This window comes from Lissotriton vulgaris, chromosome 9 (assembly GCF_964263255.1).
Source record: "Lissotriton vulgaris chromosome 9, aLisVul1.2, whole genome shotgun sequence".
Taxonomy (NCBI): Eukaryota; Metazoa; Chordata; class Amphibia; order Caudata; family Salamandridae; genus Lissotriton; species Lissotriton vulgaris.
This window is the reverse complement of record NC_141697.1, coordinates 1,218,661,963-1,218,686,543: the sequence shown is the minus strand read 5'-3', so window position 1 is coordinate 1,218,686,543 and position 24,581 is coordinate 1,218,661,963. Positions and strand designations below refer to the sequence as shown.

General features: G+C 46.3%; 1 protein-coding gene across 1 annotated transcript in view; it reads left to right on the top strand.

Annotated features, from left to right (window-relative positions):
* The window catches only part of DALRD3 (DALR anticodon binding domain containing 3), a 128,708-nt gene that overhangs the window by 79,453 nt on the left and 24,674 nt on the right, over positions 1-24,581 (top strand). Inside the window, exon 9 of the mRNA XM_086939322.1 lies at positions 13,961-14,084. Coding sequence (XP_086795448.1) covers positions 13,961-14,084 — 124 coding nt within the window. The remainder of the gene's footprint in view (positions 1-13,960; positions 14,085-24,581) is intronic.

The following is a 24,581-nucleotide window of genomic DNA, read 5'->3' as shown; positions in this document are numbered from 1 at the left end:
GTGAATATCCCCTTGCGTCAGCAACATTTGGAAATTCTTTTTGTAGCTTTGCGCCGACGTGGACGACGCCATAGAGACACGGCATCGTGCGCGACTCCGCTGACGTCACCGACACCATAATAGGCCCACGCCGGCGTGATGATATCAGTTCCCCTTATTTCCGCGTCGTCGACGCTAACGGTTTACAAGGGATCGTCTGTAGCTGTACAGTAACTTTGTTACTTTGTGTTTCTACTGGTGTTTCTTTGTCTTCTGTCGAGATGTCTTTGAAGAAGACTGGATTTAAAGCGTGCGGAGAATGTGGCAAGATGATGTCCATCACTGACCCACATGAGTGCTGTGTTTGGTGCTTGAGCTCCGACCTTGACGTCGAAGATTGTCCTTCTTGTAAGAAGATGACTCCGAAGGCTCTTCGGGAGAGGGAGACGAAACTCCTCGTGGCAAAATTGCAGAGTAAGAAGAAGAAAAAGAGTTCGCAGTCGCAAACTCGGCGTTCGAGGTCTCGTTCGAGATCGCACTCGGAGTCATCTTCGGCGTATGCTTCGAGGTCTTCGAGGAAGAAGCATAAGAAGAGGAGTCATGAGTCTCGCCATCACTCAGAGAAAGACTCGAGTTCAAGGCCGAAGTCGCAGGTGAAGCTACTTCGTAAAGAAACGATGGCTTCGGCTTCGGAAACACAGGACTCCGAGGGTGAGGCTTCGCATGCGGATTCGCCTAAGTCACCGAAGCAGTTAGCGAATCCGTCTCCGGATCCGTCCCATCCTTCTGGTCAGGAGGATGAAGGTGAGGAGGAGGAAGATGGAGAAGGCGAGGCTCAGTTGCCTGCGGGTTCGTCGACCCCGGTGCACCAACCTGAGGAGGAGGTCGAGGTCGAGACGACTCCGCTCCCTCGAGAGCAACCTGGGGGCTCTAATCCAGCCTTTCCAACTCCAGGTCAGGATCCAACTCAGTTCCTTAATGCCATGTTTGGAGTTTATTCCAGGGCAATGTACCCCTCTGGCGCACCGGTTGGTCCCACGGGTCCATTAGCATTTAATCTGGGTGTCCCCCAGGCTTATGCTCCTGCGCCCTTTATGCCTTTCATGCCGGCTCCAGCACTGCATTGGCATTATCCGGCGCCGAAAAAGCCTTCGACGCCGAAGCCTTCGACGCCGATTCCATCGACGCCGGTACCCTCGACTCCGATGCCGAATCCGGTTCGGCCTCGGGTTAAGCTGCCTTGTCCGATTTCGGGTTTGGCGCCGGCTCCGGTTCCGGCGGAGTTGGTCCTGGATCCGTCGACTTCGTTTATGAAGGAGTGGTCGAGGCGTGGGGCACAGAGACTTCTGGAAGAAGAGAGGTATCGGAATGAAGATATGGAGGAAGGTGAGCTACAAGAGTTGGAGGATCCTTTTGATGGCCTAAGAGAGGCTAGTGGCCTGGAGCTGTCTTCTGAGTGGGATTTGGCCCCTGTATCAGATGTACCTTCTAAGGATGTGACTCCTTATAATGTGGTGATAAAGAAGGCTGCAGACTTGTTGAATATTACTCTGCCTACTGCTGAATACAAGTCTAATATTCTAACTGAGATCCTTCACTTGCCTTCCTCTGTTATTGAATCAATGCTCCTGTTTAATGACGCTTTGGCTGAGCCTATTTATGAGGTGTGGAAGAAACCTTTGACAGCCCCCTGCTGTTTCAAGGGCGGTTGCGAGAAGATATAGGGTGGCACCTGGTGACCCAGACTTTTTGTCAATGCACCCCCTGCCCGAGAGTTTGGTTGTGCAGGCTGCCTGTTCAAAGAAGTCTGTGGGTGCTTTTCCACAGGTTCCTGGGGAAAAAAGGTCAAGGAATCAAGACCAGGCGGCAAAGAAGGTCTTTTCCTCAGCCAGCATGGCGCTAAAGTCAACTAATGCAACTTGCCTGATGGGTCGGTACATCCATGCTTTGATGGATTCCGTAAAACAATTGGTGCCTAAAATTCCTGAGAGCGATAGGAAGGATTTTCAGGAGGTGGTTTCTGACACTCAGGCTGCGGCAAGGCAAGTAATCCAGAGTGGGCTGGACACGGCTGATTCAGTGGTGAGAGTCATGGGCTCTTCAGTGGCCACAAGGAGAGCTGCGTGGTTGAAATCTTCGGAATTTTCTGTGGATGTCCAGTCTGCCTTGGTGGATTTGCCCTTTGATGGGTCAGGATTGTTTGGTAAGAAGGCTGACGCTGCTTTAGAGTGGTTTAATGACAGCAGAGCGACAGCAAAGTCATTGGACCTTCAGACCAGAGGAACTTTTGGAAAGCGTTTCAGAGGTTTTCGCAGGTCTTTCTTTCGAGCCTACAAACAATCTCAGCAGCAGCCACAGCAGCATCAAAATACGCTTTACAAGTCGTACAGGGCAGACAGAGAGCTCGTCTCAGAGGTCGTCAAGCCTCCTCCTCTTCCCCTTCCCAGCCCCCTGCCAACGCAGCAAAGCAGCCCTATATCCGCCATTCCGGATCATATGGGTCCAGTGGGGGGTCGACTTACCCATTTTATGCGAGATTGGGAATTGATTACATCAGATCTTTGGGTTCTCAACTCGTGGAGAATGGGTAGGCTCTTCCCTTTCGGGAATTACCCCCAAATTACCCTCCTTGCCAGGGTTATTGTTCGGAGGACCACTTGCTTCTCCTGCAGGAAGAAGTCCTGGCACTGTTCAGAAAGGGTGCGATAGAGGTGATCCAGGGATGCTACTCACAGTATTTTCTGATCCCCAAGAAGGATGGCAGACTTCGTCCAATCTTGGATCTCAGGATCTTGAATCTTTACCTGGAGCAGGAGAAGTTCAAGATGCTCACCCTTGTGCAGGTTCTTCAAGCGCTGCTGGAAGAAGACTGGGTGGTGTCGATCGATTTACAGGATGCGTATTTTCATATTCCCATCCTAAAGTCACACAGGAAGTATCTCAGTTTCACGGTTGGGTCATAACACTACCAGTTTGCGGTCCTTCCATTTGGTCTTACTACTGCACCTCGAGTCTTCACCAAGGTGATGGCTGTGGTGGCTGCACATCTCAGAAGATCGGGGATACCGGTATTCCCGTATCTGGACGATTGGCTGATCAAGGCGGAATCTCCAGAGATAGTGCTCCTTCATCTGCAAGAGACAACTCAGTTGTTGCACAGGTTGGGTTTTTCGATAAATGTACCCAAATCTCACCTGGTGCCCTCCCAGCGCAACCTGTTCATAGGTGCGGTACTGGACACTACTGTGTGTCGTGCATTCCCTCCACCTCAAAGGATTCGCGACATACAGGAAATGATTCCTTTATTTTACAATGGAGAGGTCGTTCTAGTCCTGAAGGTCCTTCGCCTGCTCGGTCTGATGGCTTCCTGCATTCTGTTGGTCACCCATGCACACTGGCACATGAGGGCGCTCCAGTGGTGCCTCCGCAGGCAGTGGTATCAGCACAACGGAGATCTCAGGGAGTCAGTGAGGATCTCAAGAGAAACTGCAGCGGATCTGTCTTGGTGGAGCGTGGAAGGCAATCTGTCAACAAGGAAAGCCTTTTCAACTATCTCCATCGGTGGCCACAGTGATAACGGATGCATCCACTCTAGGGTGGGGTGCTCATCTGGGAAATCTGGAGATCAAGGGTCTTTGGTCTCCAGAGGAAAGGTTGTTTCACATCAACCTTTTAGAGTTGCGGGCCATACGTTTAGCGCTCAAGGCCTTCCTCCCTTCCCTTCGCGGTCAGTCAGATCAAGTCCTGACGGACAACACGACCGCGATGTGGTACATCAACAAGCAGGGAGGAGTGGGGTCGCAGTGTCTCAGCAGAGAGGCTCTGCGTCTCTGGTCCTGGGTTCAGGACCATCAGATTTGTCTGATGGCAAATCATCTGGCCGGAGTTCTGAACGTACGTGCAGACAGTCTCAGTCGGCAGTTCTCAGCCGACCACGAGTGGAGGCTCCATCCAGAGGTAGTTCGTTATCTTTCGGACATGGGGAACTCCTCAGGTGGACCTGTTTGCCACTCACGAGAACGCTCACTGCCCGTCATTCTGCAGCCTCCAGTATCCGATGGAGGGAGCACTGGGGGACGCGTTTCAGTTGAGTTGGGACTCACAACTCGTTTACGTGTTTCCTCCCATACCCTTGATTCCTCTGGTTCTGAGGAAGATTCGCCAAGACCGGGCCCAAATTATATTGATCGCCCTGGATTGGCCAAGAAGGGTGTAGTACACAGATCTTCTCCACCTCTCCTCGTGCCCTCCGCTCCATCTCCCTCACAGGGCAGATCTCCTCTCCCAGATGGAGGGGCAGGTTCTACACCCCCACCTCCAGACCTTACACCTTCATGCCTGGAGCTTGAGCGGGGCAACCTGATTTCCTTTTCTCTCCCACACGATGTGGTGGATGTCATTTTATCGGCCAGGCGTGACTCTACCAAGTCTGTTTATTCTTATAGATGGTCTAAATTTGTGGCTTGGTGTGGGGAGAAGTCCATTTACCCTTTAAGGGCTCATTGGTCCAATATACTTCAATTTGCACTTTTCTTGGCCCAGCAGGGTTTTGCGGTGGCAACTATCAAAGGTTATTTGTCGGCCTTATCGGCTTTCCTTTGTTTGCCGGACCAGCCCTCTTTGTTTAAATCTCCTATTGTATTACGATTCATTAAGGGCCTACCAATAAATTTCCTCCTACACCTTTTATTGTGCCTCAATGGGACTTGAACCTTGTTCTTACATTCTTGATGGGTTCGCCTTTTGAACCTTTACACAAGTGTCCTTTGAGACTTTTGTCTTTTAAGACTATTTTTCTGGTGGCAATTACCTCGGCAAGGAGGGTAAGTGAGCTTTAAGCTCTTAGTTCAAAGCCGCCGTTTTTGTCCATTCATGCTGAAAGAATGGTTTTCAGGACCAGGGCTGCTTTTCTGCCTAGGGTGGTAACTCCTTTCCATCTGGGGCAGTCTGTTACCCTCCCTACCTTTTATCCTCCCCCTTCCAAGTAGGAGGAGAGAATTCATCGCTTGGACCCTAAGAGGGCGGTGAGCTTTTACCTCGACAGGACAAGAGAGTTCAGGTTGGATGACAAGCTGTTTGTTGGGTTTGCTGGCTGCAGGAAGGGGAAGGCGGTGCACAAGGGCACGCTCTCGAGATGGATTATCCTCTGCATCAAGATCTACTACTCCTTGCCTGGTAAGGAACCTCCAGAGGGTATAAGAGCTCACTCTACTAGAGCAAAGTCATCAACGTCTGCTTTGTCTAGAGGTGTACCTGTAGAGGATATTTGTAGAGCGGCAACTTGGGCCTCCCTCCACACTTTCGCAAAGCATTACTGCTTGGATACCGAGGTGAGGAGGGACGGCCACTTTGCGCGCTCTGTCCTCCAGGATTTTCTGGTATAGGAGAGTTGACACCCTCCTCCGGGAGTGGGGACTGCTGTGGGACTCTATTCACAAGGTGAGGAATCCACTGGCAGATGTATCTATCAGAAGAACAAGTTGCTTAATTTCGGTAACGCTTTTTCTGGTAGATACAATATCTGCCTGTGGATTCCTCACTGACCCACCCGCCTCCCCGTTGTCCACTCTTCTATACCTGAGTTATTGTAATGTAAATATTTTTATTGTCAAGGAAATGTTTTATTTCAATTGTTTTCCTGCATTTGCTTCACACTGTGTGTGTTATCTTGACATTTGTGTACTGTGTATACTGTGTATATATCTACTTTCATCGGTCCGTCCGTGTGCCTCAAAGGCACGGAAAAAAGGGCGGAACTGATGTCATCACGCCGGCGTGGGCCTATTATGGTGTCTGTGACGTCAGCGGAGTCGCGTGCGATGCCGTACCTCTATGACGTCGTCCACGTCGGCGCGAAGCTACAAAAAGAATTTCCGAATGTTGCTGACGCAAGGGGATATTCACAAGGTGAGGAATCCACAGGCAGATATTGTATCTACCAGAAAAAGCGTTACCGAAGGTAGGTAACTTGGGCCATATGTATCATACTTCCGTTTTGCGAATTTTAAATAGCGAATCTTAAGGAATCGCTATCTAGAATTCGCAAAACGGTATGTATGTAGGTAATCTAGGAATTTTAGCGATTCCTTACTATTCCTTGTTTGCGAATTCGCAAATTGCGAATTCGCAAATAAGGAATACTTCCCATTCATTTCTATGGGCCAGGAGGCCCATAGGAATGAAGGGGAAATGTGCTAATCGCTATTTGCTAATCGCAAATTGTGCGAATTTTCAAGGGTGCAGGGGGTGTCTCAAGAACACCCTGCTGCACCCCTGAAAATGACATGTGTGCACATATGGCGCACATACATGCCCTAAGGGCATGCATGTGCGTCACATGCCACAATGAAAAATGCAAATTTGTGCTTATTGAAAAGGAATCGCAATTTACCACCAACTTTCTGTTGGTGGTAAATTGCGATTCCTTAAACCAAATTCGCAAGAGAAAAAAGCTTCTTACATAGCAATTAAGGAATCGCAAAATTGCGATTCCTTAAATGCTATGGCAAAATAAGGAATCGCAAAATTTTGCACTTCCTTATTTTGCTACTTTTTCATACATTGCAAATGTGCAAAAATGGCCGTTTCCGATTCGCAAAGGCCGAAATTCGGCGAATTTCGGCCTTTGCGAATCGAAAATACCTTCATACATATGGCCCTTGTTCTTTAGGGGACTGTAACTTTTTGTGGCTACTTCCTCACTGTGCAGGCATAGGCTATTCCTCAGCAGTGCTCCCACATGCCAGTAGGTGGCTCTGTGTTGGCTCCATACCTCTCTGGAAGTATCAGAAGGGAGCCCCATAGAAGAACCACCCCATGCACGCTGATGCCAATTAATTTCCTTCAGCGCCTTCTAATTTGGATTTAGAGCTCCGTTTCGGACATTGTCGATCTTCTAACAACTTCCTAACTTCAATGCAGTATGCTAGGGGATAATGTGCCCAGAGGAAAGTGCATGGATTCTAGCTGCGCTGCGACTGCAGGAAGCAAATGTCCAGCTCTTAAGTTGTGTGATAAGTACACCCTCCTGTTTCCAAAGGCAATGTGAGCTGTTGTCGCTGACCATCACATAGGTCCCAGTCCCGCTCCAAGCCTGAACTGGACTCAGCCCCACTCATGGGGCTATTTACGCTCAAAGACCGCCACTAAGTACAAGTCCAAATACAAGCATAAAAAACAAAGCTGAACTTGACCCCATCACGCTACTTCAGCTCCAAGGAGAAGGTGTGAAGGCATCAAGGATTAAGTTGCACTCCTAGTTCGCTGGTCACTGATCCGATTCCTCAACTGCTCCCAATGCACGAAGAGATTTCTGGACCATCGCGGACCCACAACAGATCAATGCGTTTAAGGAGGCCATGTTGCAGATATGTAGAGGACTTCAGACTTTCTCTGGTGTACTCTTGGGCCCCAAGGAACCATAGGGCCTTCCAGTCAGGTTGCCAGTGAGTGCAGTTTTTCCCTAGGGTTTTCCCTAGGGTCCCATTATCGTACCGACTCTAGAACAGACTTCCACCCACACCCCACAATCCACACGGGCTCCCACCACCCGGATGCCAGCACTGAGCCCACCATCACCGGAAGATGATCCTGAATCAACATCGGCCCGAGCTCAACCGAAATTGTAATAGGAAATTACTGGAGCGCAGCAGATTGTCTCAAAGCCTGTGCCTCCACCACGTCATAGCTATCAGCACCGACTGCATTATGTGTTTGGTTCTGTCTCTGACCCTGCACCAGAACAAGGTGCAGCCCAGGATATTAATGATGATGATGGCGAAGGGGTTGGCTTGCTCCACCTCATTACACTGATGATGCTGTATACCTTGATGTACAAAACGGCTGTTGGCTTCACACCTCCCCTGGTCACTGGGGGGTCCTTCATCAACATGCCTGTTGACGTAAAGGCTTCCCTGATGGACGTGCCCTATGCTTCACCTTGGGGGTGCCCAGGAGTGGACATTTCACATGGAAAAGCCAGGAAGGGTACCACTGCGGTATGTGTTACAGCGCCAGGACACCCCAGTTGGGGTATTAGTGCGCTTTACAAGTACAAATTTCATGATGGGCCTCTCCTCTTTGGTGAGAAGGCGGACTCTGCTTTGGAACGCTTTAAAGACAGTAAAGTGACAGCGCCTTTCTTGCGCAGGTGGCCTCTGTCAAAATATTTCTGCATCAGTTTCAGAAATTTAGAGGCTACTCCAAAAGTCCGCTTATAGACATAAACAGCCTTCCCAATCAGGGATGGAATGGACAGCCCCGTTCTTTTGGACCACAGCAAAGAAATGTGCGGTCCAGCAGGGGCACCAGTCTCCAACTCCTCCTCCTTTGCTGTATCGACCAACAAACCACTTTGCCCTTACCCACTCAGTGATGGGCCAGATCAGGCGCCTTCTTCCATATTGGCGATCTATATCATCAGCAGATGTGTCTTGCAAATTATTCAAACCGTTATGGCCTACCTTTTCTTTCTTCTGACAGCAAAACAGAAGAGCATCTGTCCATCTGCCACGAAGATAAGCATTTTGCTCACAAAAGTTGCCATAGTGAGGGTACTAGACTAAGATAAAGGTATTAATACTCTCGCTATTTCTGCATTTCATAAATAATGAGGGCCTCAGGCCAATCTTTGACTGACGTTCCCTCCTCTCTTTTCTACAAAAGGACAGATTGAAAATGCTCACCGATAGGATCTGGGCCAATGTGTGCATTTCCAATCTGCTCTGGACTCTGGCAAATGGATAGTGTCCTTGTACTTGCATGGCACCTATTTGCAGACACCTGTCCTTCAGTCCCCCCTGCGTTACTTGCACTTCAAATTGTATCAGGAGCATTTTCAGTTTGTTGGGTTCCCGTTTGGCCTCACTGGCGCCCCTTAGGTTTTTTTTTAAAGTATTGGTAGTGGTTGCTGCCCATCTTCGGAGATTGAGAGTTGATGCATTCCCGTACCTTGATGGCTGGCTGCTGAATCAGGTTCGTCAATCAGTCGTGGACCACCTCCAGATAGCAGCATAACTTTAACATCTTTGGGTTTCAACAAAAGCGCACTGAAGTCCCAGCAGCTTCCATTCATTGGGGCAATCATGAATATGGTGAAGAACTCTACGTTCCTCCGGCAGCAATGAGCTCAAGACATTCTGGTTATGATCAGATGTTTCAGGCGCACTCCTTGGCCCAATTCCTGGTGTGTCTGAGGCTTTTTAGCTTTGTTCATCCTCCTTGCCAATCATGCTGGTTAGCACATATGAGCTCTACAGTGGAGCTTGAGGTGTCAGTGGGCTCCACACCAGTGCCGCCTCTCTGACACTATTCCGATCACACGGGTAATAGCTCAAGATCTTTAGTGATTACTGACTCTCAGCAGCTTGTCCTAGGAGGTAGACCACTCTCTTGGAGCTGAAAGTGGTGACCGATGCATCACTTTTGGGTTGTGGGAGGGGGTGTTTTAACCTGGGGAACCTGTAGATCTGTTTCCTGTGGAGGACCCGATGTATATCTGTTGTCTGGAGCTACAGACCAGTCTTGTAGCCCTAAAGGCCTTCCTGTCTTCCATCAAAGGGAGGCTGGTGCAGGTTCTCACAGACAACACCACAACTATATTGGACTGCAACAAAGAGGGCGAGGTGGGGTCTTGGATTCTGTGACAGGAGGCTTTACGCCTTTGGAGGTGTCTGATTTCTAGGGTATCTTTGTGGTTGCCAACCACCTGGCACGGTCCCTGAACACCCAAACAGACCAAGTGAGCAGGTATCATTTTGTGGATCGAGAGTGGCGGTTTTCTTTCAAACTGGTGCGGCGTGTCTTCCACCAGTGGGGAAACCTTGCTAGAACATTTTAGTAGTCTAGAACACACTGTTTTGTGGGCATTAGAGTTTCCACAACAACACTTGTTTGGAGATACATTCTGGCTGGAATGCAATCCTGCAAGCCTTCTTGCCGTTTTCTATCCTGCCCGAGGTCTGAAAAAATCAAAAACAAATGGACCCAAGTCATCCTAGTAGCCCCCTATTGGACCAGTGGCAGTGTGGTATTCCCATCTCCTGACGATCTGTCAACCAATCGACCTACCACTTTGGGAGGACATCCTGTTGCAGCATCAAGGCAAGGTTCTTCACCCTGGCTCGTGATGTGTGTCATCCTCACTCTCAGCGCCCTACGACAAAATCCACTTATGTGGGTGCTGGAAAAAATTTGTGAACTAGCATGGTGCCCTAAATACAGACGCTGTACAGGCAAAGCTGTGGGATGTCCTTTTGTTTGTTTTATCTTGAGCCCTGCGAGGTCTTACAGTGGGCACTGTAAAAAGTTATTTGGCGTCCTTTTCGGCCTTTCTACATTTACCTGACCAACCGTCCTTTTTTTAAATCACCTGTTGTGATGAAATTTACTAGAGGGTTGACTGATTTTTTTCTCTAAGCCCTTGGTCATGCCATAGTGAGGAACCATAAATGCGCTGCAGTCTCACCTGTTTCTCCTCAGCAGCTTCCGTTCATTGGCGAAATCTGAATACAGTGAAAACTCAGCGGTCTCCTGGCAGCAATGAGCTCAAGTCATTTGGGGTATGATCCAGAGTTTCAGTCACTTGCTCCTAGATCCAGATGATGGTGGGTCTGAGGCTTTTTAGCTTTGGGCATCCTACTTGGTCTTGACGTTCCTCATGAGTATTTCAAGCCTATGCGTAGCTTCATCTTCTAACCTCAAAGAATGAAGCCTGTCTTCCTCATGGGGATTATCTCAGCTCAGCATTCGTGAATTGCAGGCACACTCGCAGCAACTCACTACGCCATCTTTTTCCCCAGACAAATTGGTGCTGAGAACCAGGGCAGCCTTCTGACCGAAACTCATGACTGCATTCCATATTGGGCAATCCATCAGCATTCTTTACTCCCCTAACCTCTCTCTTTAGAGAGGCTCCATCGGTTGGACCCCAAAAGAGTTTTTTGGGGTTTTATAAAGAGGGTCCCCGAATGGACTATCAGCTTTTTGTGAGGGTGTGAAAAATGGCCTTGTCAGGGTGAATGGTCCTCTGCATTAAGATCTGCTACGCAGTGAGCAAGAAGCAGGCCCGGAAGGTGTGAGAGCCCATCTCTCCAGGCCCAGGGTTGCTACCACTGCATTAGCAGAAGGGATGCCTGTCCTTGATATCACGCAGGCTGTGACATGGGAGTCTGTGCATAGATACACAAAGTACTACTGCCATGACAGCCAGGTCTGGTAGGAAGGTCACTTTGCCCACTCTGTTCTGGAGGACCTTTTGCTTTAAGTTCACTCCACAGACCACCCCGCACCTTCTTGGCGGTACTGCTTTGGTATCTATTCTAAGAGGAGGAATCTGTGTTTAGAAGTATCCATCAGAATAACAAGTTACTTACCTTCGTATCACTCTTTCTGGAGCTTACCCTATTTAGCCAAAGATCCCCCATTGCCCTCCCACCTCTCTGTTCTGTGGAGCGGCCTCTTTTTAACATATTAGGACTCAGCACACTGTACCAACAATTGTTTGTGCTCCAAATCTGAGGGTGCAGAAGTCAAGAAACTGACGTCAGCACACAGCGCTGGTGCTTAAATTAGTTCTGCTCCATTACTTATATGGTGGCATGGAGCCTACTTGGAGCATGAGAATGCCACCTAGTGGCACACAGGAGCACTGCTATAAAAATCGCTGGATCTAGTCTGGTGCCTGGAGGATATTCTAAATTGAGAAATCTGCTGTTAGTTAAGAGTATCCCCCATCTGTTATTCACGGTGACTAGAAACAGCAGAAGTATTGTATAGAGGGCTCTATAAAAATAGTTCTTATAGAAACAAGTTATGAAAACGATGGTAGATTTACAAATCCTCAAACTAAAAAGGGCATATACCCCTCTTACATTCTTGTCCAGAACAAGGGCCTCAGACAAGCATTCAAGCCCATTTTATACAGTGAACAGATGTGTTAAAAAGAGAAGCAGAGAATGTTGGCGCTGTGTCAGATCTTTCTCCAGCTGTGACAAGGAGCTTGTGCGAAGTCTCAGTTCTTCAAAGCACTTCATCAGCACTATGGTTATTTGCCTTTATTCTGTTTCTTCTGCTGCCGTGGTTCTAGTCCTGGTGAATGAGTAATATATATGAATATTGTCATAGATTCAGAGGCACTTTGCCAGTGATGGTTTCCATATGCTCGCCTGTTGGGTTCTCTGTCTGCACTGAACAGCTCTCCTTCGCAGGCTGAACAGTTAAATACAGCACCCGAACTTCTAAGCCAAAAAGACCTTCCATAATAGGTCCGTCAGAAATGCTTTTTGTACCTTTTTATTTATTTGTTGTGGTGTTAACCAAAATACGTGTCTGGAAGCACCAGTATTTCCCTTTTTAATACATTTTGTGAGGTATGGCCATTAGTTATTTTCTGCGTACTATATTTTACAAAGCAATATCCTCTTTTCTCCTCTTCTCCATTTTGTGGTTATTGCAGCTTACAGAAAACATCCTTGTATCTATCCTTTTTCATTGATCTAATGGACAAAGCTTACCTTAATGTACTTTTGAAGGTTATCCCTTAAGAAGGAAGCCACACATCATTTGGAACTTAATATAGTTTTGTCTAAATTGGTAGACCCTCTCTTCGGTCAAAGCTCAGGGTAGATCGACAGCCACGCTCTTCAAAAGTTACTTCAGTGGTGGTCAGTTTGTCTTCTAGGAGAGTCCTTGAGATACAGGCACCATGCTTTTAAATGTCCTGCTTCTCTTCCTTACCCAAAGTTTGTTTGAATCGGACCATTTCTCTTGTTTCTTCCCAGATTCCTTCATCCCAGCAGGGCCAGTTCCTTATGAGCTTCATGAAAAGAGCATTGAGGCATTAGCTAGAGAAGGCGGCGCTTTGTCCACTGTGGAGGAGATATCTGTGGAGCTGATAAGTAAGCCCTAGCAAGATGGATAGTATCCTATAGTCACATTTGTTTGCGAAAGCAGTTTGTCCCCCCTGGCATTCCTTGACCATGCGTGACTTCATCTGAATTGTCCCATTAGCAGGGATTATAAAGTAGCTACTGGATCGTTGGTCTTCAATTTTCAAAGGCGTTATCATCTTGTTTCAATCTAGTTCTGATATCCAAGTGATAAAGACTTTCCGAGAAAGCTCTTTACAAGACTTGTTCATATCTCTTAGCTTCCATCCTGATTTTAAGTTCCAGTTTTGTGGGTTGTTCTTATCTGTATATTCAATGCCTGGATATCAATGAAGTTCTCTTGAAAAAGGAGTAAAGATGCTGTTGTTGGTATCCCAGTTTTCCCCTTGGATATCTTCATTGAATTCAGTCACTACCCTGCCTCCTGCCTTTGGAACAGATGTGTTATTCTTGGATGGAAAGCATGTACGACCATTCCTGGGGTCGCTTACCAATATATTGTGGAGTTTGTTAATCCACCACTTTCTATATTATACCGGATTTCTGGCTTATCTAAAGTGACGCTCCTTTACATCAGTTTAGGGTTACATGCTCACCTGTTTCGCTGTTTTGATTTGTTTTTGCTTGTAAAATGGATCTAATTAATGTATGGATAGGTGCAATGACTACTTATGAGTTGGTATTGTCATCCGTCGGCTATACATTAACGAATGAGATGCAGCCAGATAGTCTGTTCTAAGATCCTGCTTGAAAATTCAGTGAATAGAACTCGAGAACTTGGACTATAATTAAGTAACAGTTCTTACTTTGTTATATTTTACATGTAAATATGCCTCCACATTGAAGTTGACTTTCATTTATGGACGTTGAAATGTTTAATACTTTACGCAACCAGGCAAAAGTAGAACCCTCCCCTCCAAAGCGTGGTCTCAAAGAGTGCCTTGCTAGAGAATCACTAAGTCACTTTGGGGAAGCTCAAACGTTTGCACAACACATTTCTCAATCTGTTTTACATTCATAGCGCTTCTAACATAAGATAACTCAGACTGTACGAAACGATTGAAGATGCTTTTTTCTCCACTGTCCTGCTGTAGATCAGTGTGGTCTTGGATGATGCCAGCATCTCTACAAAAGGAACGAAGAGTGGAGCCTTCGTGATGTATAACTGTGCCCGCCTAGCCACGCTCTTCGAAAGTTACCACAGCGCTGTTCGTCAAGGTATGTATCTAAAATCAGCAGCACATTTGTGAACTTCAGCGGTCATATGGCTCGTACATATATATCCACAGGAGGCTCTTCTGACACCTGCATGGCCTTGTTAAGGTTTCTGTTCAGCCGGTGCCCCTGGAGCTATCATCACTCTCCCTCAGCACACAACGTTGAGGGGCAGGAAATGTTCAAATGACAGATGGGTATTTTTGTGTGCATTTTTTAAGGTTCTTTTTTTACATTTTTTGTTTTTTGGAAGCATGCATACCTGAAAGTGATGTGGGCCTCAGACCCCTGAGTTTAGAGTCCGTGGGTATCAGTTGCTTCAGATTGGAAAAAGGTAAACAAAAACATGTCCGCAGGTAGGCTGCATGGGTAAGTGTTAGAGCTGACGTACTTGTGGCAAACAGACACTAATGGCATTCATACACACATCCCACCTCCACAAAAGCATTACAAGAGCCATCTACATTTAGATACACTGAGGGCAGCGACTTTCATATACAGAGACACACCTCCTCCTTCATACGCAGCACATGGACAGACCCCTTTTCTGACACATCTGCATCAAAACACATAGAATAATTATGTTAAGGGCAGCAACACGCTGTGTCGGTGGTAGAAGCAGAAGCGGAACCCGCCAGACCTAAATAAACCCATGCAGAAATACACAGAAATGGAGGGATCCCAAATGCTTTGCATTTCTGTATGAAAGTGATCCGGTGATGTCTGTATTCTGCAAACAGGTTTGATCCCCATAAAATGTAAAATGTAATGGATGATAATGTCACATTTTCTGAGTGCTGTGTGAGACCAGAAAACTGAACCCAGTCACTGCATCTTCTAAAATTATACAAATGCCTGTTGCCCTGAAGAAGTGCATGTGTGTAAGACAATGGGTGGTTTCTAGTGTGCTGGTGTAAGAAGCTGGCTCTTTATATAGTGTACCAAAAAGAGGTGCACTGACTGAGCAAAAAGGCCAGGTATCACTTACTAGTGTACAGGTGCTTGCTTTAACAATCCCCAGGTGCTATATTTGTGGTAGTGTGGCCTGTAGACGTAAGCTTATCAGAGGGGAGTGTTAGGCACTGGTTACAAAAAAATAGTCAATAAATGGGATACACACTCAACAAGGAAATCCGACACCAATTTAGAAAAAAACTCGATTTTTATATATTTAGACACCAAGATCTACAAGATTAGGTGAGTACTTTTCAAATAAGCGATTTTCAGAAACACAGAAAATACAGCTGTCAGATGTAAGGCATGAGCCCTAAACAAGGTAATGTTATCCTATGGGAGAGACATACACAGCATAGGGGTACTTGCAATAGAGTTACAGGGTTGCTCCTCTGGACTTAAGTAGGGGCGAAGGTCCTTATAACGACCAGCAGTTTTGGTTTACTTGCCCTGGTGTGTCTGGGTGCAGAGGTGCTGGTCACAAGGGTAGTCTGGAACACTACAGTTGAAGTCAATGGGAAAGCCTTTAACAAGAAAAAGGCTGCAAATGTGGACTAGGGGACCAGTCCTTCAGAACCCAAAGGGGGGTGCTCAGCTCTTGAGAGTCTCTGGAGCATGGGGGCACCGTCAGTAGGCCCAGACTCTGGCTCTGGGACTCGGGTGCAGAAGTGTTTTGTCCAGCGGGTCGCATGCGTTGGAGGCTCTCACTTTTTAGGTCAACCTGGAGATGGTACAAAACAGGACTACAGGACCACTCATCGATGGCCTCTCTGATGCCGACGTCTCAAATCGATAGGTCTGTCTTGGTAGTGCTTGTGTCCAGGCTGGACACTAAACAAGCCTTAGCTGCTGCTAGGGCTCCTGTACCCCAGGTATTGGTGCAGGGCTCCTAGCAGATCCAAATATGTTAGGGAGATGGATCTGACCTCCTGGAGCACCAAGACCTCCTCCTGAGATGCTGCTTCCTTTGTGGTTCTGGCTATCAGCGGAACAGTATGGCGGGTTGATGCGGTCGGTGCCTGCAGGAAAAAAGGCTCCTCCACTTCAAAGGGTGATGCTGGCTGATTGTCGAAGTGCTGGCAGCCCTCCAAGGATTTCGGAGGATGCATAGCTGCAGGACAAGTGAGGTCTTTGCTATTGCCGGAACAGGAGCAGGCAGGCAGAGTTTGGAACCAAGTCAACCAGTAGTCCACCGTTTTTGCATTCTTTTGCTCTTCTTTGTCCTCCTTCTTCTTTAGTCAGGCACATCTGAGTTCTTGGTGTCAGGGAGGGCACCTACATACTGAATTTAGGTGAATTTAGGGATACTTACCCTTGGGGGTCACTACACCCCCTATATGACCACTTCCTGTGGGGAGTGGGCATAACCCTGTCCCAGAGTTCCTAATTCCACCAAAACCAAGATGGTGGATTCCTTCTTTTGTGGAGCACATCAGGCAGCCCACCTTAGTGGTGTGACTAGCCTGGTGAGGCAGCCCACCTTAGTGGTGTGACTAGCCTGGTGGTGCAACACGCCTACTTACATAGCTAATTTCCCACCTGTCCTGGTGCCCAACAGGCCTCAGGGCAGGGGGTGGCATATCCTAGGACTGGGGTAAGCCAGAGTCGCATATCAAAGGTGGCAGGGGCTTTGAAGCCCCTGGCCTTGATATGCTAAATCACTAGCCATCCTGCTGGAGGAGGTGTGAAGACCTTCCTCCGTGGCAGGCATCGCTTCTGGCCTCCGAGAGCATGGGCTCTCACCTGCAGATGGTCAGAAACATGTCTGTGTTGGCAGGCTGTTCGATACCAGTCAGCCAGCACACTAGATAATGGCAGCTTTTTCAGGGGTCACCTCTAATTTGACCTCTGGATGCATGTCATAATAAATCTTGTACTGGCAATAGTACAGATTTATTAAGACAAGGTGTTTGATGCCAAACATCATAGGTTTTAGTGAAGCCATCATGCACCTGGGGAACTCGAAATGATCAATGCCCAGTACATATACTTATGATAGCTTCCCTGTTCATCTGTACCATCTAGTAATTGAATAAGACAGCACAGGAACACATCTGCTCATGCAGAAATGCCCTCACATGTAAAATAATGCACCCTGCCGTAGGGCTACACTGCCCTCTGTAGGGGTGACTTGCATGCATTACTTACAGTGACTTTGGCATGGCACATAGTGAGGGTTTCATGTCATGTCTTTACTCATGGCTTGCACCATGACACACAGTCTGAAATGGCAGGCAGCAAGCATTTTGTATAGCAGTATCGTAGGGTGGCATAATACATCCTGCAGTCCTAAAGGACCTTCTTTGGTACCTATGTTCTAGTTACCAGGGGTACCACTTACAAGGGACTTAAAGGGGTGCCAAAATATGTATGGCAGTTGTGTTGCAATTAGACCATTTTACCTTGTTTTAGGGAAAGAGCACTGGCGCCTCGTTAGCAGGGACCCTGTGCACATCATTCGCAAACATCAGTACCAGTGGCAAAAAAGTGGGGCTGACCATGACAAAAAGTGGCACTTTCATCTAGCTGGCTATTGTAATAGCAAATTCATGGTGTAATTTATATATGGCAGATGTACATTATGGATTTAGTCGTAATATATTTTGTTTTCTGATAGTGTGTTCTGTGTCCTGGTGAAGAATACTGTTGTGCACCCATTAATATATGTTCTGTCTGTTTGCGCTGGATGGATGTGCAGTGTTCTGGCACGTGTGTGGCATTTGCCAAGAAATCAATGCTGTTGTGAGCAGAGTTGTCTTGTATAGGTTATGTGTTTGTGTTCATTTTCTTAAGTGTTGCAGGCAAAGAAAGGAGATTTTTAAGGTGTTCAACAATCTTGAATCTGAGGGAGTCATTGAAGACAAGGATAGCTTCCAATGGCTATCTCCACTTGTGATAGCACAAAAAAGAAATAAAGAATTAAGAGTGTGTGCGGATCTGACACGCTCTGAACGAGTCCATTTGGTTAATGATCACCCGTTACCTAAAATAGATGAACTGTTGACCATGTAGTATAGACCTCAATTATTTTTCGAACCCTGATCTATGCCCTGCGTACCATCATGTGATTCTTTTTCCAGCGTAGCAACATCTCACTGCTTTTGTCATCCCACATAGTATTTTCAATATACAAGAATGCCATTGAAAGGGCACAAAAGTAGCACTCCTGTGGAGCACTTTTGACACATTCACTGTATTAGAGATAGAAGGTGTGGCATTTGCTGTGGAGCAGTGGCTGATGGAATTCTGGAAGATAAACCCAAGTCTGCTCTCAGTGTGTTGCTTTGCATTGTGTCAGGTGGAAATGATTCCACGTGGGGGACAAAGTGCAGGTCAAGAGCCTTATTACATTGAAAACGGGGAGTTATGTTTGGCCCTTAAGAGACAGTCAAGTGTGTTTCTAAATGTCCTGGTTTCTGTGCTTTGTAGCTTGTATTGTGGCTCAGTTTCGTTTTGTGGGGTTAACTGTAATGAGCTTTTTCTTGTGGTCTTGCGTAAAGGTGGGATGTGACTTGTCTTATTGGTTATGTGTCTTTCATCCTTTTCATATGAGTATTGTGACTTTGTCTTAAGACAAGTGATGTTGGAGAATTCTGTTGCAACTTGAATCACAGGGTTCTCACATGATCAGTTGGTGAGAGGCTTTTCAAAGCAACCCTGTTCCTGCCTGTTTATAGGGGGCTCCTTAAAGACTCCTATTTCTCCAAAGTGAGCTGGTGTCTCTTTGCAGCAGATACCCAATTGTTTTGTATCTCTGTACTCTTTTGGAAGCATGTACATCATTACAATGTGTCTGGCGAACGATTATGTGTGTTGTTCATGCTCAGAATGGTTTTGTGAAACAGCAGGAGTAAAGCTGGAGAACAACCTAACAAATAAATGGAAGGGTGGAATGGCCAATAACGACAAAGGAGGCTGGCAAGGCGGGAGCATGTAGCACTAAGGAAAGCATGTGGAGTTCCTGCACGTTTGGAGAATGGAGGGGGAGCTGTAGCTTGTCTTTCACATCCTTTTGAGTCTCATCGGTCACAGAAATGTAGACAGGGCGGAGGATTGTAGGGGTAACAATTTGAAAATTAGGTGTGTAAGACTGCATTTTATTCTGGCATCAAGGGGAAGCGAATCTGGTTGTACCAATAGTGGACTAATGTGCTCAAATTTCTTAAAACAGACAAGTTTTCTTGTCATGAACTGAGAACAAGAAAGTGAGCCTACAAAAGGTTGCACTTTTAACTATGCTTATCCCTACAACCGGGCATATTCTGCCTTCTCTCTCAATCTGTTTCTAATTGCTAAAGCAATGGTAAGAAAAGCATTCCATGTTTATGCCAACTGAAGAAAGAATTTGACTTACCAAAGACAAATCGGAGGTTTGAGTAACCAAGAGAAGATCGCAAGTCAAAAAGTTGCCTTCGGGTATTAACATGTAGCCAGTATTCAAATTGGCATAGTTTACAATCATATTCATCCACATTACGCATTTCGGAAACACAACACAAGCACTACTAATTGCAGTACAATCACTTCACATAAGGTATTACAGTTGCACATGGAACCATTCAGGGGGGTGTCTCTCTTCAGGTGGGTACACTAAGTTTCCGGACAGGGACTTTCAGGTGTCTAAATCATCTTGTAACTTTTCGTCATGCCTAACTAATTTCTTTCATATTTCCCCCACTGAGCACCACTCTGAGGCATCCTTTATCCATCTTTCATCTCTTGGTTACTTGGGTGTTCCCAGTGTCAAAATAATTGAACACATCTGGACTTGGTTTTATTTTTCTAGCGAATTGCATTAATGCCTAATAGGCGTGTCTGTGTGAGCAACAGTATATAGTGAGCTGCAAGTGATTGACACATTGTTCTACAACCTGCTCTGAGCAGCCATTTATGTATTTGCAATCACACACTAAATGATAGTAGGTGACCTCTTGGTCATTGCAATTACAGCAACCCAGTGCTTTACACGGATCCAATCAGTTGCTTTGGTGGGGTCACATAAGTTCTGTGTATGAAGTTAAAATTCAGAAGGCAGAACCTGGCATTGCATAACGCTTTACATATAAGTGTAAGTGCACTCTGCCAGTAGGTCCATGAACGGCATTGCATAGTCTACTGCCCATATTTCTCTAATCTTCAGTTTCTGTTTAAGTGTATCTTCTCCGGTAGCCATACAAAAACGTGTAATATACCCTGGTCCTGGATCCATCAATAAGTCCAGCGTATAGACTCATGCGGAGTGGTTTGAGTGTCCAGCCTCAGAGTTGTCATGCTGCCCCATGCACAGCATGAAGGAAGTGGCCTCTGTCCACTCCAAAGGCTTCTTTTGCGAATTCAGTGCCCATGATTCAAACAAATCGCCCTCTGTCATACAACCACCCTACTTATATGGCAGTTAAATCAGATTGGAAACTCTGAAGCGGCAATTGGGGGATGTTGAAGTTTAAAACTTTTTTTTTTGTTTTCCCCCAGCAAAATCATTATGACAATCCACATGTGAGAGCACTTTATGAAGGTGTTTTGAGTATATACATGTATGTTCATGAACTACAGTTGTTATTCGACTGTATACAAAGAAGAACTTGCACTTTTATTGGCATAAATTGGCTGGGAATAAAGATTTTAATGGATCTTATGGCCTTAAGGGTAGCAGAAATCACCCAAATTAATATTTTTAAATTATGTCAATACAAAAGACATAAGTCTAAAATTTTCACTGAATTTGAGATTACGATTTTGTAGGTAAATCTGGACCTACAGGTTTTTCACTTGATATATTTTGTCTGTTAAAATCATCAGACTATATCCTGGTACATGTCCTTGGGATGAAATGAAAACATGTGGAAATCTAACACTGATGTCCACAGTTGTTCCCCGGTCCAAGCACCAAATCTGGTAGTACTGCACCTGTATTACTGCACCCTGCGGTATCGGTGATTCCGGCTGCTGTATTGTGGGACGTACCTTGATTTGGTGGATTGGACAGAAGTGCAGAGGTTCCGAGGCTGCCTTCTGTCCTTTGAAAGAAAATCTGGATCCATCCTTGTGAATTTCGGTATCTCGGCTGCAAAGAAATGAGGGTGTGTTTCGCCAAAGGAGGCTTGTCAACTGAGAGGAGAGCAGTTGGCACGAGGCTTGAAATTGGTGGAGAACTGGCATATAAAAGGTAAAAATAGATAAGTATTTCCAAACGTATGAAGACTTTGGAGCACCCATCTTCATTCCGGATGCAGAAACATTCAAGATTTGTTGTAAGAAACGGCCTAATTTTGTGTAGCTGTAGATGAAGATGTTGGATTGATTGGTGAAGGGAAAGAGGTTGAATCCGACAGGAGAATTTGGTTTGTTGTTTTATTATATTCTTTATATGGATATGTATCTGAGCCCAAATTGAAGGGATTTGATGTCCATAAATTCCTTCTCCTCAACGTCATTGAGGGATCTAGCCTAGTTAGTTTGAGATACTTAGGCATCCTAGATTGAGACCCATCCAGGATCTGAACATCATGTTTGAGGGTGCAGAGCTATTCATGGTAAAATATTGGTGTCATGATGCGTCTGTCTGGGGATCTGCACCGTCTCTTCAAGAGTGGGAGGAGGGTTCAATCCAGCCCGATGGCGCCAGCCATTGGGGTGGGATCCCGGACAATCTGGAAGACTCGTGGGAGATGAGAATGCATGCTTCTCCTGGCAAGAGAGAGCAGTCAGAGTGTGCCCTGTAAACTGGGTATGGAAGACACTTTATTTAGTATTTTTGTATCAGTTGCGGGCCTTTGCCCCATTTGGGATTTGCATTCTGCGAATTTGATCTGTGCTGGTTCAGTAGGCACAATCCCACAGAGGAAATGTCACAGTACAGGCTCTTCAAGGCCAGGCTTCTCTGCGCTGTAGTCTCTGCAAAATACTGTAAAGCGTTGCTGCTCTTCCGATAAACTGCTTATTGCAACTTGTACACAAACAGGTTCCCAATACGTAGACGACTTACAGAGCCTTTCTTTTGTAAAAGGAGGGTGAGTTGAACCTCAGCAGTGGGCTAACATATTAGAATGTATCCATTCTTCACACTGTTGTTTTATATCATATGTTTTGATTATGTTTACAACCCCTTCACAGTGTCTGATGCTTTTGAGAGTTTTCACAATAAATGTGTATATTTTTTTGTGACTCCTAGTTTAATTTTAGCATGCTCTGTTTCTTTTAGTGTCCGTGTGCGTGATTCTTTCACTTTGCCTAAACTAACGTTTTGTCTCTTAAATTATGCTTTGCATTTCCTCAAGCATTTTTTTTTATTTTTTACAAAATGTCCTTTTAGTTGTTCTGTACATGATGTTCTCTCTTTCACAATGAGATGATTCAATTTCCATAGCCAGTTTGTGTTTTTTTCACTTCTAAAATGTCCTGTTCGGGCTGCTCCAGCCACAGTCTCTGCGCAGTGATACTCCTCGAAGCAGGGAATTCGCCGGCCTGGAGCACCCACAGCAGAGTAGTGCATTGGCTGACATCACCAAAAGTGTGACCAAGGGGGAGAAAAGGCCTTACCTAAGGGGTCCCACTTCTCCATGCGCAACTGGATTTGCAATCTGCTCCTCATCCCTACCATTTACCAGGAGGCCGTGCTTCAGGAAGTCCAGTCAGTGGGCACTTTCTGTCAGGATCCTCATTGAATTTCAGTGTGAGCCGCAGGAGTGCAGGTTCTGCACTTACACCGTCTGGGGAGCCTAACCTCACCCTTCGTCTTGTGCCACACTGGGACGGGGGCATCCAACATGGATCCCGCTTTGCTTGAGAAGGCATCTGCCCCAGCATGTCCAGAACCTCCTTTCAAGGCTTGCGCTCAGCCATTATTTTAAGCTTCCAACCCCTGAACTGATCATGTGCCCTTGCAGTAGCCTAGCACCGCACGCACTGTTCACCTGATTCTAGGGCCTGTCAAAAGTACCGAACATAGCACATACAACGTAAGTTGCTTTTGTCTAGGACCTAGCATAAAGCGTTCTCTAGATTCATGACATCCGACATGTAAAACGGATCGCCTCTCTGTTTGTTTTCCTTTCATATGACACTCTCCTCCCCTTCACATCTTGTCTCTCTGGGTACAACCGTCTCTTAGTTGCTTGCATGTTTGCCTTACTCTCTATTAATGTATTTCTGCAAATCCTTTTTTGAAAGCCATACCCCTGCTACCTAACAATACCTTACTTCCTCTAGTCTAGCTCATCTATTAATCCCATCAAACATCTGCATTGGGTCACATAGCACTCCCAGCATCCCCCACTAGTGATAGCTCCAAACAATTCTTAATTTAATCCACCACAAAGAAACTGGAGTCAATACATTGACTGTTTTTCATGTTTGCATAAGACTAATCCCTTGTCAAATCCCTAACCTTGAGTTTCGCAGCAGCGTGCTTCCTGTCGAAATGCAGTTCAGCTCCCCATCAGGGGTAGTAAGCGCTATATAAATGCAATTATAATACAATGTTTGCCCCAACACACCAAAACTAATTGCAGTTCTATGGTTTGACATGCCAGTCTGTGTCAGCAGCTTGGACCCACAGGCCTGGAGATTTAGGTTTTTGTAGACCGGGTGTAGCGGAGGAGACTCCAGCAGGAGTCCTACATCTCTCTGGGGTCCTCTTAGTGTAAACCACAAAGACCTCAGTGGGACTGGAATGGAGATCTTTCCTTGGCAGGCTCCATCTGTGTACACAAGAGGAGCTTGTGAAACTGCAAAGGTTCCTGACCTGGCATTATACGCAGAACCAAAGAGTCCTAAGTAACCTGGCACTTCTTAATCTTGAGCGAAAGGCCATGGCGCTATACCTTCTTAAGGGTTTCTCCGTTCACTGCGGGACTGTAGGACAGTTCCTCAAGGGTGGTTTACTTTCAACACATGTTTGTTCTTCATTCTTACCGGATCTGTGACTGGAGGTGAATGTGTTGCCATTGTGCAACATTCCGTCCATCATCTTGTGTGTTTTGCTGTTCTTCATTCTTACTACAGTGATCTCTGAACCTACAAATCAGGTTATTACACAGCTAAAAGTAAGACACCGCAGTGTCTAGGCTAGCCTTGTTTATATGTTTTCCCAAGACCTGCACACATTGTAAGCAGGGCATTTTTTGTCTCTCGAAACCCTAGCAAATTCGCAAATAAAATGGAAAAACGTAAGTGGTTCATTTCCAAATTATACCATCCCTGAGTCTCGCAAGATCAATGAGCAATACTTGCTGTGTTGTAAAATCTTCAAAAAGGTTGTGAAATCGTTTTGTTTTTTAACCCCTTCAGTGCAGCGGCTATTCCGCCGTAGTGCTAAGGGGGCGGGGCGGCCGCATGCTGGTGACGGAACCGCTCCGTCACCAGCGTCAGTGGCGCTGTGCTTATGACGGAGCGGTTCCGTCATGGCCCGCCCCGCTCAATGGAACGCTCAGCGCAGGCGCGGAATTCGCGCCGCGCAGGCGCTCCGAGCCGCTCCGTCATGAGCACAGCGCCACCGCAGCTGATGACGGAGCGGTTCTGTCATCAGCAGACAAGGGGTTAAGTAAA